This window comes from Clarias gariepinus, chromosome 4 (genome assembly GCF_024256425.1).
Source record: "Clarias gariepinus isolate MV-2021 ecotype Netherlands chromosome 4, CGAR_prim_01v2, whole genome shotgun sequence".
Classification (NCBI taxonomy): domain Eukaryota; kingdom Metazoa; phylum Chordata; class Actinopteri; order Siluriformes; family Clariidae; genus Clarias; species Clarias gariepinus.
In genome coordinates this window covers 17,443,398-17,458,997 of record NC_071103.1, presented here as the reverse complement: position 1 = coordinate 17,458,997, position 15,600 = coordinate 17,443,398, and the positions used below count along the sequence as shown (strand labels likewise).

Genomic DNA, 15,600 nt, shown 5'->3' with positions numbered 1-15,600 from the left:
CCATAAATTTTTTTTTCACACCGCTATTAAGTAGATTAGTTGAATGTGAGTTTTTATTTGTGAAATGCCAAATAAGGGAATGAAGCAAACAGTAAAAAGTACAATGCCCTGTAGCCAGTGATCTGCTGACCAATGGGAAATTAAATCACAATCACATCTCTCAAATGTATATGTAAATTAGTTTCTACTGGGTATATATCTTTTAAAATCTAAAAACACTCAGTCAGTAGATTTTGGAAGCATGCTTTATGAACATCTTTGCTTTTCAGACACTAATTGTTTTTGGGGCTATATTTTTGAAAAATGGCCACCTCATTGACCACCGATGCCAATGGAGTCAGAGTGTTAACCCCAATCATCCCTCTGGTGGGTTCAGAGGCTGTCCAGTGTCCTAGTGAGAAAAAAGAGTACAAGACTAAAGTCCCTGAAGTACCGTACATGACCAGGATGTTCCTGAAGGGAGAGCCTGTTGCATTAGGGGTAAGAATAGCCATCCCAACCACTGAAATAATTCCTTTTATACTTAGTCATAAAATAACACCAGACTCTTTTTTTATACACAAAAGCTAGTAGACTTAAAATTGTTACTGACGGGAAAAAAATAATTTTTGTCTGTGTAATCAAACATGCACATTCAGTCAAAAGGGTTCAAAAGGAGGGTATTATATCCTTTTTTTGTGTTAAGCCTAAATTTGCCAATACATATCTGTACAATTGGTACACCAAGTAACCTACAGTAGGTAAAATAGGATGATGTGGATGTTTCTTTTTTCAGTTCTCACATTTCTCAGTTCAGTTATAGCTATTTCTTAATCATTTTATAATTTTAGAGTATTAAACTTAAATCCATTGCTTTTAAAGTTTAATCAAAAATGTTATTACAAGATATGGCAGTGTATGCTAAAGGTGTGGCTGATAGAGAATAAGTGATAAATAACCCTCTTGAGTATACTTTTTAATGATCTGTGTTGATTGATTTCGGTTTTGACCTTTGTTAGACTGTGCAGATCTTGATTGGGATTGTAATGATAGCTGTGGGAGCAGTTACCTGGTTCACACAAACTCTGTATGGTGAAATCCCTTTGGGCCTTGGAGTATCAGTGAGTATTACCAGCTTCAGCTTCACAACTGACAAAATAGACACAACTGCTGAAAGCCTGTGTAAAATAAAAAACTAATGGAACAGTTTGTATTATTCTGTAATATGTCTACAAAACACAGAAACCATATTAGAAGTCAGTTACTTCATTATTTGTGTTGTTTGTTTGGATTAATTAATAGATTGGGCTAATTGGTGTTCCCAAATTGCACATAGTGTGTGAATGAGTGTGTGTGTGTGTGTGTGTGTATATGTGCGTGCCCTGTGATGGATTGGCACCCCATCCATGGAGGCACCACGGCTTGTGCTCTAAGTCTCCTGGAATAGGCTTCGGACGCCCCAGCACCCTGTATACTGGATAATGCAGTATAGAGATGTGTCATTGAGTAAATGGATGATTATAAGATTGGCTATCAGCTGATATTAGGCCAAAAACTACTGTACAATATAAACTTTTTACTATTATTTTCTAGTTTGTCTTCTCTGGATCTATAACCTTGTGTGCACACAAGGGAACCAGTTCTCGTATGGTAAGTAATCCATGTGACAGAATTCAACAAGCATCAATCGCATTGCAGCAGATTTCTTCCAGAAATGTGTGATCTTTGTGCCATTTTATTGTAAACTACATATACAAACTTATTTATGTGTTTGAAATCTAAATATCATGTTTCGTTAGTTCTGAATAAAAGATGGGGTTCTGTCTGTCTAATATGTTGTCTTTTGTTAGATCATAAGCACAGTTGCCCTGAACACCATCAGTGCTCTGCTGGCCATGTCTGGCATCTGCTACTTCTGCTTTGCATTTACCGTAAAACTTAAATTGAGTCCTTGTCACAAAGATCAGGAAATCAACAACTACGACTTTTTTAACTGCACATTTGTAAATAAAACTCTGCAGGTACGTATTCTGAGTGACACTGTTCTTTTTTCCCTAAAAAAATATTTACCTGTGTTTAAATATGACTAAATGATGCTATATTGTTTACAACCCAACCATACATCTAACGGTATATAAGTTTGTTTGGATTGACTTATAGTTATTTTCATTCCTGTTTTATCCTTACCTTGTTCAGGTCCTAATAAATGGAATAAATGGCATACTATTGGTTTTGTCTGTGCTGGAGGTGTGCGTGTGCATGACGACTATTGTCTTTTCCTGTAAGGCCAACATACAAGCCTCTGGGACCAAACTGGTAAGCCTTTCAGAAGAAGAAGAAGGCTAACTGGCTGTATATCTTACTTCTTCCGTCATTCAGCAGTTCGCCTCTCTCGCCTCTCATACAAAATATGTGTTCTAAGCATACTTAGCAAGGCACTGATAAACAGGAATATAGTTAGGATACATTTCAAATTCAAATTTTATTTGTCACATACACAGTCATACACAGTACGATATGCAGTGAAATGCTTGTACTACCGCCAGTGACCTTAAAAAGAAAATAAAAAACTATATATAAAGAATAAATATAAAAAAAAAGAAATACGAAAGAAAATAAATTTAACTAGTAAAATAAACTGTACAAATAAGGGCATAATAAAAATATTACAAAATATAGAAATATAGGAATATGGGGGGGAAGGAAGAAAAAAAGTATATATAAAAATTTTAAAGTGGCAATGGCTGTGCAAATATGCATGAAAAGTGACTTGTGCAATGGTCAGATATATAAATGTGTATTGCATGAATGTGTCCATGATTGTCCAGTCAATGTCAATTTTGAGTATTGTAATGCAAATTGCTCAGAAAATGTTAATGCAAATTTTCAGAAACTAAAATCCCACTCTTGTTGATGCAAGATGATGAATGCATAATAGTTTATAGCAGTTAACTAACTGGCTAAATATGTACTATATGTTACTTAGATAAAAAAAAAAAATCAGTGTCAATAAAGCTGATACTTGATACCATTTTAATGCATCAACATTTTTAAATTTTTGGGTTAAAATAGTATATAGTGCAACATACATTTATATCATCAATATCCTGATTTGGAGATATGTGTGCAGCACGTTTTATGACTGCATTGTACTGCTGCTTTTCATATAATAAAAGCCACACTTTTCCTCTTTCCATAAACCATATTGAAAGAAACATTAAAAAAAGCCTAATTTCAGTTATGTTCACTGCCGTCAAGATTATGCACTATGAATGTATAATTTCCTATAAGCATATAGGAAGAATTTATAATTTCCAAAAAGCAATTCACTCAGTTTGGAAGTTATTAGTTATTTAACGTCATACATTTTTTTCTTAAACGTCTAAAAGAAACATAAATTATTTTTACCGATTTACTTTTTAAAAAAGTATTTAAGTATGTGTTTACCATACTGTCATTTACAAAAGTATTTATGTATGTGTTTACCATGCTGTCATTTGACTATGTGTAGCAAAAGCTAGCAGTTGATGTACATGCTGCTTCAGTAATCCAAAAGGTTAATTATCTGACGCAAAAAAAAAGTTTGAATTGAGGAAAAGTCCATATGACTATATAAAAGTCGAAAGCAATAGGTGGAATGATTTTAATTCAGCAGATTGCTTGTTTTTATTTGTCCTTTATAAATAAGCTGCACAAAGCGTTAAGCATCCAGGGATATACATTACCCCAACACACACACGAGATCAGTTTACATATTGATAGTAATCCTCCTTTGCGGCTTAAATTTTGGTTTAATGATTTCATGAGGTTGTGTTAATACAGTGTAGTTAATTTACATGTGTCAGTGTTAGTGAAAGTGCTTTATCCAAGCAATAATCATTTCCTCTCTACCATGTCATAGAAATACATTGTTGACATGCATGCCACATACTGTAAGTGTTGTTTTGATTGCAGGCCATGGTGATGGTCCAGGACGAGGAATTTAGGAGCCAGGAAGCTTTGCTAAACAGTGAAGTGGCTTCACCTTCAGCTTATGAGCCCTGAGTAAACCCATCCTATGAAAGCACCTCATGGTTTAGACCAGTGGTGTCCAGTGTTCCAAGTGACACTGTTGGTTTTGGTATTGTATCTCATATTTAATGGAGTACTTGCACCTTATTGGACACCAGTGTATGATTAACTGATATCACACTAATTTTTCATGTATTTTGCTTTTGACATTGCACCTTTGCACAAATTGATCTAACCTTTAAAACTGCCTGCTGTAAATTTGCATCTCTGTTCAATAAATTCTACAATAAATTCTAAAGTGCTTTACATGTACACCTTCCTTACCATTGTATGATTTAGTGAGATGTTTTTGAAATATATTTGTGAAACAGTGTCCATGGCGGCACACTGGCTTAGTGGTTAGCATTGTCGCCTTGCACCTCTAGGGTTGGGGTTCGATTCCCATCTTTGGGTCTGTGTGCGTGCACTTTGCATGTTCTCCCCACGCTTGGTGGGTATCCAGAGACATGCAGGTTAGACTAAATGGCATTCACAAATTGCCTGTAGTGTATGAATGACAATCAGGCATCAACACAGCCCCTTAAGTAACTGAAACAGATACTGTATATCACCAGGGTTGGGAATATCATCTCCTGATGTGCAGAATGGACCAAAATATTTAATAATGTCTAGCACTTTGTTGTAAATGTGCTCCTTTTTTTTTTTAAACAGCATAATAGTGGGATGAGGCAACACCTTTGCTCACTTGCTGTGTCCGCATTTAGTGAACCAGGCTGTGTTGGCTCTTTAACATCCTAATACAGTACTTCTCCTTCTCCTCCCACACCCACGACGTAGCACACTAGTGTAAATACACTACAGCAGTGGACCTTGCTGCAGTTTGCCACACCAGATTATCAGCTGGGCTCTGAAGCCCCTAGAAGAAGTGTTTACATTATTCATAATTCATACCAGGCTTTTAGAAGCCCAGCTCTAGAGGAAGGTACTGTAGTGAGCTCGCCCTGGTTCGGCTGTGTCCGGATTGACTCGTCTCTTTCACGTTAGGAGTGCTGCAGAGGTTTGGACTCCTACTCGGGTTTTCTTTTTTCCAACACCGCATCTGCACAGTTGAAGGTAAGGTTTGTGGGAACTGTGTGCATGCAGAATCGGTGAGTTTTGATTAGCAGGATGACTGCAGTAGGTTTAACTTCTGCGTGTGTGTGATGCGGATCAGTCCCAAATCAGGATGCTCTGTCTGTCTCTCTCTCTCTGTGTGTGTGTGTGTGTGTGTGTGTGCTGTGCGGATCAATGTCGTGCTGCTGCCTGTGTTCGGCTCACACACAGAGCACCATCATGTCGCTGTACCCGTCTCAGATTAAGGCGTTCAAGAGCAGCGAGCCCAAAACCCTCGGGGTGAGTCGGGCTTTTTTCCCCCACTGATAGAAGGATATTAGATTCTGCTGGAAAATAGTCTGTACGGCATGAATAACGGCTGCCACACGTCCAGTGACCTAAATATTAAGGAGTGAAGCTTGTGCATCTGATTGTGTGTCAAAATGTACGTCTGTGATTGAATTACCACTGACTACACAAGGAAACGCCCATATCAACAAACTCTCTCTCTCTCTCTCTCTCTCTCTCTCACTCACGCACATAAACACACACGCGAGCAGAGATGCAGCAGTGTTTTGGATCAGATCCATCAGCCATAATGCACATTTAGAGTGCATGGACTGCACATGTTATTACAATGTTTTGCAGCCCACTGACAATTTATATACCTGACAACTGCATATAGTTGCAGGAAATACCTATAATGACCTTTAATAGGCATCTTATATGTTTTGCATATATCTGCATAACACAGGACATAAATATATATATATATATATACACACATGATATATCAAATAGTATTGAAATTCATATTTTTTTTTTTTGTAATTGTACTGCAGTTGAACCAAATCCTCATAACATACTGGTGTATATGCTGAAATGTCTGTTTAAAAGGCAGTACAGATCATCATCGGCTTGTTGGCCGTCATCCTGAGCACGATTGTGTATAAACTGCATTATCACATCCAGAGGGAAGTCATCATCCTCATCCTGAATGGTGCTCAAGTAAGGCCTAGCCTCTTATTAACTTATCAACTCATTATAAAATGAATTCTTGTTCACTACAACATAGATGTGTTGTGATAATGACAAAATAACTAAAAATGTAGATTGATCTGTTAACACTTTGTCGTAACACATTGTCATAGGACCGGAAATTGTGTTTCTACAGCTACTTAAACCGTACATTTGCATAAAGCTTATCTATTTTTATATGACCCTAATATTTAGGGTTATTAAACAATTTTGTTGTCTTTGCTCGATTTACTGAAGTGATACAGTGTCCTGTATTGCTCTTCCTTGCAGCTAATTATCACCGGAATTGTCTTGGTGCATGCTGGGAGGAGACCATCTAAATGTCTGGTATAATTTTTTGTATCCCCTAATGTAAAAGGAATTCGTCATATAATTACCATAATACATATGTAAAATCTGTTAAGCACTTTAATTTTAGAAAATGTCACGCAAGTGCAATCTTGCCCCTTGGACAGCACCCAGTGCTGACTGATACATGAAATCCTGTTTGTTCACATCTGTTTTATCTTTTTATTTTGACCAAAGATTAAATTAGTATTTTTCCATTATTTCACATCAATGTTGTGATGATGATGATGATGATTAGAAGTTTGAGCACTGTGACTGAAATGCCACTTTGAGCACTGTGACTGAAATGCCACTTAAATGCAGTAATGCGTTCAGTAAGATTTTCTCTGCTTAAAGGTTCATCTTTTACTGCACTTTCCTTAATTCACTTCAATATAACAGTTCGGCAAAAAGGCAGATATATTGTTGTATTGCTCTCATAGCTTTATAGCAATCACAATGTATAATATCTGCTGTTACTTAAATTGCTTTATGATCTCTGTACCTTTTTACTTTTTATGTTTGTTACATATTCTTGTAATCTGATCCTACCAGTTTATGCCAGTATCAATACTATCTGTGTACAACGCATTTGACACTCTGCTGCTCAGTCTCTTCCTTCTGGGAATGTGTCCAGTGTCATTCACTCTGGACTCTTTTGTACTCGACACTGCAGTATAGAGCAGAGGACAACTAAAATTTACAAGTAGATTTGCATTTTTGTATACAGAAACTTTTACATTTTTATATATATTTTTTTTTTCCGTTTTGACAGGTTGGTACGACCATTGTTTTGCAGTTGCTAACCGCAGCATTTGATATTGTCGGATTCGGTCTCATAGCCCGACATGTACCCTTTCGTGGGGAATCCTACTATTACAGAGACACTGAGGTAAATAAAAGATATTTGCAATATCACAAAGCTTAATCTCTTCCCATAATTCAATATGCTAATGGCAAGTAAACATCAAAAACTGCAAAATCACCTAAGAATTATTTTAAAAAATATGTTCATGTCATGGACTTTGCTCTGTTGGAGTTATATACATGCATTTATTTATAAACAGTAACTTTCCAGTATATTCAAATGTGTGATGCTCACATTGGAAAATGTTATACTTCCTCATATTTATGAATGTACTGTCACTTCATACCAAAATATATAATCAGTAGTTTTTGTTTTATTTTGTTTTGTCAGCCCTAATCTGTGAAGCATGAATATTTAAATAAATTAATTAATTGCATTATCTTCTTGATCATGTTTAATGTCACGTATATAAACTGCCATAAAAAAAAATGATTTGGTACATTACCACCTGGATTTAACTAATCAAATAGGTAAGAGACTTCCATTAGATAATTACTGCAGTGATTAATATGGTTGCAGTGAAAACTCATGCAGTCAGGAGCTTCTCATTTCTTAACCATGTCAGAAGACATATACTGTGGTTGTGGCAAAGATGTTACTCTGTTTCAGAAGGGTCAAATTATTGTCCAGCATCAAGCAAAGAAAACAGCTAAGGAGATTATTGAAACTACTAAAACTGGTTAGGAACTGTAAAACGCATTATTTAAACCTGTAAGGATAGTGGGGAAGCATTATCTGTGAGGAAGAAATGCGGTTGGAATAATATCCTGAATAAGCGTGGTGGGAAATCACTTAATGGCTTACTCAGTCACTTACTCACTCAGTCACTCAGTCACTCACTTACTCACTCACTCACTCACTCACTCAGCATCTACACCACTTTGTCCTGTATTCAGGGTCACGGGACCTGGAGCCTATCCCAGGAGACTTAAGGCACAAGGCAGGGTACACCCTGGACAATCCATCGCAGGGCTCACACACATAGACATACACACACTCACTGAATGGCTTAGTGAAGTCTAATAATAAAAAAATTAACAGTAGAACTCATAACTGTTTAATAGTGAAAGTAGGTGCAATTCCATACACATAATGTGAAATGAACTCAATGGATTGGGACTACGTAAATAGCTGTGTAGTCTTAAGAAAACCACTTATCAGTGAGGATAATCAGAAAAAAAGGCTTTTATATGCCTATACTGTAAGAGTGGTTCTGGGAGAATGAGACATCTTTTTCACACATGAATTTCACCACACAGTCCAGACCTTAACGCCATTGTGAATATTTGGGACGTGCTGAAAAAGGCTTTACGCAGATCTGAATGAAAATAAAACCTTGGAGAGAAATTAATCTAACTCTTGACTGAAATAATTGTTGTGACATCGAATAAATGCCGAAGCCGTAATCAAAGCAAAAGCCAATGAAATATTAGTGTGTGTGACTTTTTTGACCGGGCAGTATATATATTACGTGTATATATACTTACAGTTAGTAAGTTCATGGTATATACAGTATGTCCTGCTAGATATACTGACCAAAGAAAGTAACACGGCATGCATTCGCCATGGCATCATTTATATAAGCTTATGCAATGTCAAAACATTTATTTCCATCCAGAGTCACATTAGTCTCTATTTAAGATCTTGTTTTGGTGATAAGAGAATTGGAGAGAGAATCTGCGTAAAGTCTTCTTCAGCACATCCCAAAATTCTCAATGGGGTTTTATCTTTACTCTGTGGTGGCCAATTCACGTGAAAATAAATACCACATGCTCCCTAAACCACTCTTTCATGTTTTGAGCCAGAAGAATCCTGTCATTGTTATCTTGGAACATGCCCATGCCATCAGGGAAGGAAGAAAAACATTTATGGAAAAACCCGGTCATTCAGTGTATTCAGGTAGGCAGATGATCTTTTTTGGGGGGAATATAACGTTGCTGAACCTAGACCTGACCAGCAGAAGCAGTTCCAGATCATAACACTGCCCCCACAGGCTTGGGGGCATTCCATCTAGGCATGACGGAATCACTCTGGAACAGGGTCAGTTTGGACCAATGCTTCACAGTCCATTCTTTATGCTCCCTAGCAAATTGAAGCCTGTATTTTGGTTAGCCTCTTCTTTTTGATTAGCCTCTTCTTAATTTTACACAGCTCTTTAGTACCAATCCTCTTCATATTGTGTGTGGAAATGCTCTTACTTTTACTATTAAACATAGCCGTGAGTTCTACTGTTGTTGTTTTTTATGATTTGATTTCACCAAACATTTAACTAATCTCTGATTACAACAATAAAATTTTCCTTATCAAGTTTTCTTTGCAGTCCAGTAATTTGACCCTTCTAAAACAATTAGTTCTGACATGGTTGTTTAACAAACCAGAAGCTCCTCACTGCATCAGGGGTAGATAATTTGTTGCCACCTGAACCATTGGACTGCAGTAATTATCCCATGGAAGTCTCTTACCTGGATGCTTAGTTCAATCCTGGTGGTGACTTTTCTTTCTTGTCTGTGCAGTGTATAATGCATTCAGTATATAATAAAAAGAAAAAGAATTCATTAGAATGTAAGGACATTCCCAGTTGGATGAACCAAATTCCAAACTACATAAATAGATGAAGGATATCTAAAAAGGTGTGTATCACCTGTGCGGAAGGTGTGACTCTAGGCTCTACCCTGCTCGTTTCAGTGGTGTTGTGACCCACTCCATTCAGTGTGGGCTTGCTGTGGAGAAGGAGATAAAGGGGGGCATAAGGAGGTGAGTTACATTCTGTGATTTTTTTATATGCACCATTGGTCAGATTGTACAGTACAGTATTTTTGCCTATGAATTCCATTAGGATTCTTGGCATTTGTTTTAAAGGTTTGTGAGACCATAAGAGGTTTTTTTTAAAAAATTTTTATAACTGTCACTTTAAATTTGCCACTGTGCCAGTAACAAGTTTATCAATTTATTTATTTACCTGAAGTATAACATTTTCCAATGTTGCCTTTGAGCATCGAACACTGAAGAGTTTTTTATACACTAACAGAACACTTTATAAGAAACACGTACCACTACACATTTATGCAATTTTCTAATCAGCCAATTGTGTAGCTGCAGTGCATAAAATCATGCAGACATGAAGAGAGAGATTTCAGGTAATGTTCACATCAGTTATCAGAATGGTGATCTCAGTGATTTTAACTGTAGAATAATTATTGTTGGTCTACTCTGCTACAACATCAGAAGACGGCATAGAACCTTTACTGGAAAAATGCAGCTTTATTTGATGAACTTTAATTCCTGGTAAACCACACAGATCTGTCAAGGCTCAGGATGGTAATGTAATAGTGCCTCCTTTAATGGCCAGCCAATTTTCTAATGGCTCATTTTACAATGATAGTGCACCATGTAACAAGCAAAGGTTATCTCAAAGTGGCTTCATGAGCATAACAAGGTCATATAAATCCAATAGACCACCTTTTGGATGTTGTAGAACATGAGATGCTAAGCATAAAAGTGGACCTCTGTGTGATGTCCACATTGATCAGAATCTCACAGGAATGTTTTCAATGTCTTGTGGAATTCCTGCCATGAAGAATTGAAGATGCCCTACACAGAATCAGTATAGTGTTCCTAATAAAGTGCTCAGTTGGTGTATGTGTCTTCATTAAAGAGTAAAATTGTGTTTACGTTTCTTACATATATTTTTTTTTTAGATTTTGTAACTAATGTGCTATTTTTTATATCATGTTCGCTTACATTTTTCCCTAATCTTTTTGCAGTTTCTGGTGAATGGCATTTTGGGCACCTTGATTGGCTCTTTGGTATTGGTGTGCATTATCGGTTTGGTTGTGGCACTTTTCGGAGTGTATGCCCTGTCTGTTAGTGCTATTAAGGTAAGATGTCATTTCATATAAATAAGTTGTTATAGCTGCCTTATACAAAATAACAACGCAAATAATCTGTTAAAAATATAACTTTTGGGTGAATTACCATATTTTATGATTAGGTATGATCTCAATGTGCTATTGTAATTAAATGTTGATATCATTTACAGTATCTTGGTAGAGCTATTGTATTTGTTTTGTTGCATTTCCCCCCCCCACCATTTGCCTTTAGGAGATGACACCTATTCCTAACTCCACTGCAAACACACAGTATGGAGCTGGAGGACAGGCCAGGACTAATGTGCGTAATGGGAACTGACGGAGCAAAACACACTCACAGTACAAGATCCATGACATTAGCACAGTTTCATACCAATTAAATGAAACATCTGTTTCACTTCTACACCACACAGTTAAAAAAAAAAAAAAACTTTCGTGACAATGTAAATAATTTGTAAAATTGTTCTTAGCGCCTGTTATTTGGCTGTTTTCTCACTCTGCAATGAATTTTGATGGCTAAATAGTTGCTAGGGCGTCATTTATTATGCACTAATAAACAAGTTTGTTTGCATGAAATTGCTTATGTAGTATCAGTAATGAACTTGTTAAGAAACGTAGGTAGTACAAATAAGAATGTAAAGAAGCAATTATTATTTGCATAATCCATGTTCGTACTAGACGATAACTGCTATAATAACACAGAAAGAGATATATGAAAGAAGATGTATTATATAGAGTATTATTAATGCAAGTCTGTGCTGGGGTGCTGTAGAACATCATTTGCATGAAACATCAGTCTAATTTAAGGCTAGCAATGATAAAAACACTGAACAACATTTATTAAGTTTTCCCTCTAAAAAACTGGGTCCAAAAATATTTGCCAAGGAATTTATCTGTCCAAATCAAAGGAAAACCTTAAGATTATACACTATAAATATGTATCGAACACTAGCAAAGGCAGTGCATTTGTAAGGATATTTGCATTTATATGTCACCTATAATTGACAGACTTTACAAAAGAATGAAAACTTGATAAATATTGCCCAGTGTCTAAATTAAGGATGTTTCTAATAAGGGAGAATTGTGTCAGATCATCTAAATGTTAACGAATGATTGGCATTGCTTGGCTTTTTTGTCATCCTGTTTTATATTTACTGATACTTCAGGAAAGCTATGATGACTGCCAACTCTGTAAGTGCCACCACTTGTGACCAAAATTAATGGACACTAACAACAAAGAGTAAGAGGTTGAAGCCTCACTCAAGGGCTCAGCCGGTGTAATCTCCTCTTGTGGAAGCATATTACCAGTTCACAGTGCTGTTTGTGTCAGTGTGTCATTGCCTTTACAACAGCATGTCAGATTTACATTTTGCCTGTATTCTCCGACTTCTTTATATGTTGTAATGAAAAATCATAGACAGTTTCATGCGTGTTTATGGATGATTGATGTTTAAAATAAACCTGATTTGCCAGACAAAAAACAATGGGAACTTTCTGCATAAAAAACAAAATGAAGAAAAATGTTACACCCACGAAGTAAAATAAATATTCACTATATATACCTACAATTGTATTATGGATCATTGTTTTATTTTTAAAAAGCAGATAACAGTAATGTCAAATGTCAAATTAGTACCCTAGAGGCCTTCGAGAAAACAATGGGAGTTTGCTTAATGATGCACCTTCACATAGCCTATATTAAAGAAATAGTTCAGGCAAAATGTAATAATTTAAGAGAAACACTGTTTCTCCTTGCAACAAATAATCAAAAACACATTTACTGTCATAATAGGGCAATGCACATCAGATCAGCTGCAATACAAAACATCTGAGAGACATAATGTGTAAATCATTCATTGGTGCATCATTTTTTTATTTTTTGCTGGGGTTTTTAAATAATGAATGCAGTATGACAGACAGACAGACAGATAGATAGATAGATAGATAGATAGATAGATAGATAGATTGATAGATAGATAGACTAATTGACTGATTGATTACTTTATTAATCCCAAAGGTAGAAATTGTAATGTTAACATTGTAATCACCCAGTTAACAGATCATACAACAATGTAAGGGCCATATTTTATTCTTGTGATTTGTTGTTATGTTTATCTTATTTCAGTTTAGTAGTTAAGCATTAAGCATTAAGTATCATAAATATAATTTGTATTGTGACATCACTTCATGGGTTGTTCTGTGACATCATCCCACAGTTATGCAGTTCCATGTCTATCACGCACGTTAGTTGTAGTTGTTGTTAAGACACGGAAGGATACAGAAAGGTGTGGAGCACACAAGCTTTTGACCGTGATAACGTGAGACAGTAAGCTAAAAGGAATACAGTAAAATAAGTTGTTGTAACTGTAATCTATTGAAGCTACAGAACACAGCAAGCGACTTGTCGTGACTACAGTGGATTTATGCAAGAAACTGTAACAACCGTTGTTTTTGATGTTGAAAATAAAACAAGAGACAAAGAAATCAACGAAACGTCTAATGTCGTCAGTGACACTGTGTAACTAAAGACACGCGTCAGAACTTGTGAATAACATGCACCTACATTAAAGTCAAAAGCTTTGCTCCGCCGCAGAAATGAAGATAAGTGACTTAAGATTGTGAAGAGCGCGCGTGCGACTTCAAAAACGCGCATCAACCGAAACCGAAAGCGAGAAGAGGACTTGCCTGCCTTAAACTTCACCATGTCACACGGCGAGGACAACGCCGCTATCGCCGAATCTGAGCAGGTGAAGGTGCTCGACGAACTGAAGAGCGCCAGAGAAGGCAAGTGGAGTCAGTTGACTGTATTATACAATGAACTAGAGGCGCTTATGGACAATGCTTGTAATTTGCATGACGTTAAGGCCAAGAGCCGCCAATATAAAGCGCTGCTAAAAGACTTTATTGAAAGTAATGTAACAGTGCGATCGTGCGTAAAGGATGAAGAGCGTGAAACCGATCAGCACCACTGGTATCACCCTAGATTAACGCGCTGCACGGAATTCATGATAAGAGTGGAGTCGTGGATCGCGGACACTAGTAACCGCTTTAAGCCGTCTCAAACAGTTGACGATGGAGTCTCGCCAAACGACAGTGTGTCAATGGCGGAGCGTAAGACGCCTGCCCCCCAAAGGCAAGGAAGCGTAACGTCATCGGCATCCAAGAGGTCCTTAACGTCAGCAGCATCCGAAGCTCGACTAAAAAAGGCAGAAGCCAACAGAGCAGCTTTGCTGGCTAAAGCAGCAACTTTGAGAGATCGGCAGGCGCTGGAGCTGGAGGAAGCACAACTAAAGGCTAAACAAGCACAATTAAAGGCACAAAAGGAAAGGCTGGAAATTGAAACGGCGCTTGCAATGGCCGACGCTGAACTAAATTCTTACCAGAACCGCAAAAAACAACATCCTGCCAGACGGAGCGTGGTCGTCGAAACGAGTGGTGCATGCCCCTCGGAACCAGAGCAAAACGACCACTGCAACCACAGTTCGGCAACGGAATACCTCGAGCTGCCATCACGCCTCCGAGCAACCCACTTAAGCATGCCAGTGAGTACCAAACCCATAATGTCAAGCACCTTAATGGAACGGCCCACCCAAGGTAACGAACACTCACTTTACAACACTGACATAGTGGAGCCTCAGGGTAGGATGCCAATTCAGGCAGATCTTACAGAAATGTTTGCAAAGAGTCAGAGGCAACATTCCTTACCTTCGCGCAACGTTCCTCCATTCTATGGTGACCCTCTTGAGTTCACGTCCTTCGTAAGAGCCTTTAAACACGCCATCGAAACCAACACTGATAGCAATCATGATAGGCTGTTCTTTCTCGAGCAGTATACTGAAGGACAGCCTAAGAACCTAGTGAGAAGCTGCCTGCTCATGCCAGAACATCGTGGCTACGCAGAGGCTATGAAACTGTTACATGACAATTTCGGAAATAGACAAATAATCGCTACAACGCTGATGCAAAAGGCACTCAACTGGCCGGAAATAAAGTCAGAGGACGGAAAGTCGCTAAAAACCTTCTCCCTGTTCCTAGTAGAATGTTACAATACCATGTCAAGCATCGACTACATGGATGAGCTAGACAATGCTACCAACTTGAGAGGTGTTGCCTCAAAACTGCCATACAAATTGCGTGAAAAATGGAGAAGCCACGTATACAAGTACGAGGAGCGCAATCAGGAAAGAGCTAAGTTTGTGCAGCTGATGAAATTCGTAGAACGAGAAGCAAAGGTAATGTCCAACCCACTCTTTGGAGACCTGAACGTTTCAACTAGTGGTACAACGACTAGTGGTAAAAAACACAGCAGCAAATCCTCTCCAGGATTCAAGCAAAAAACTGAAGAAAAGAGGGGCAGCAGCTTTGCGACCGGCGTAAAACAGGTTGGTAAAAATCATAGAGACTCAATCACAGTAA

General features: G+C 37.5%; 2 protein-coding genes across 4 annotated transcripts; both read left to right on the top strand.

Moving 5' to 3' along the window:
• Positions 1-236: 236 nt before the first annotated feature.
• Positions 237-4,302, top strand: si:dkey-7j14.6 (uncharacterized protein LOC556585 homolog). The gene is made up of 6 exons (XM_053494435.1): positions 237-480; positions 999-1,100; positions 1,573-1,629; positions 1,830-2,000; positions 2,176-2,295; positions 3,934-4,302. Exons 1-6 carry the CDS (start codon positions 304-306, stop codon positions 4,021-4,023), a joined length of 717 nt encoding a protein of 238 aa, XP_053350410.1. The 5' UTR covers positions 237-303; the 3' UTR covers positions 4,024-4,302.
• Positions 4,303-4,435: 133 nt separating this feature from the next.
• si:dkey-7j14.5 (uncharacterized protein LOC556563 homolog) lies at positions 4,436-11,996 on the top strand. 3 transcript variants are annotated; one of them, XM_053494437.1, is made up of 8 exons: positions 4,436-5,103; positions 5,314-5,382; positions 5,980-6,090; positions 6,391-6,447; positions 7,223-7,339; positions 10,001-10,069; positions 11,080-11,193; positions 11,417-11,996. In XM_053494437.1, exons 2-8 carry the CDS (start codon positions 5,323-5,325, stop codon positions 11,501-11,503), a joined length of 615 nt encoding a protein of 204 aa, XP_053350412.1. In that variant the 5' UTR covers positions 4,436-5,103; positions 5,314-5,322; the 3' UTR covers positions 11,504-11,996. The 3 variants fall into 3 exon arrangements, with proteins under 3 accessions (XP_053350412.1, XP_053350411.1, XP_053350413.1); XM_053494436.1 differs by having other exon boundaries at positions 4,436-5,382; XM_053494438.1 differs by lacking the exon at positions 10,001-10,069 and having other exon boundaries at positions 4,436-5,382.
• Positions 11,997-15,600: the final 3,604 nt, after the last annotated feature.

What these genes read in the sequence shown, in the direction of transcription:
- si:dkey-7j14.6 (XM_053494435.1), top strand. Translation starts at nt 304, where the DNA reads ATGGCCACCTCATTGACCACCGATGCCAATGGAGTCAGAGTGTTAACC. An exon ending in CTTTGGGCCTTGGAGTATCA is followed by an intron (nt 1,101 to 1,572) that starts GTGAGTATTACC and finishes ATTATTTTCTAG; the next exon opens with TTTGTCTTCTCTGGATCTAT. An exon ending in AAGCCTCTGGGACCAAACTG is followed by an intron (nt 2,296 to 3,933) that starts GTAAGCCTTTCA and finishes TTTTGATTGCAG; the next exon opens with GCCATGGTGATGGTCCAGGA.
- si:dkey-7j14.5 (XM_053494436.1), top strand. Translation starts at nt 5,278, where the DNA reads ATGTCGTGCTGCTGCCTGTGTTCGGCTCACACACAGAGCACCATCATG. An exon ending in GCGAGCCCAAAACCCTCGGG is followed by an intron (nt 5,383 to 5,979) that starts GTGAGTCGGGCT and finishes TCTGTTTAAAAG; the next exon opens with GCAGTACAGATCATCATCGG. An exon ending in TGTCTGTTAGTGCTATTAAG is followed by an intron (nt 11,194 to 11,416) that starts GTAAGATGTCAT and finishes ATTTGCCTTTAG; the next exon opens with GAGATGACACCTATTCCTAA.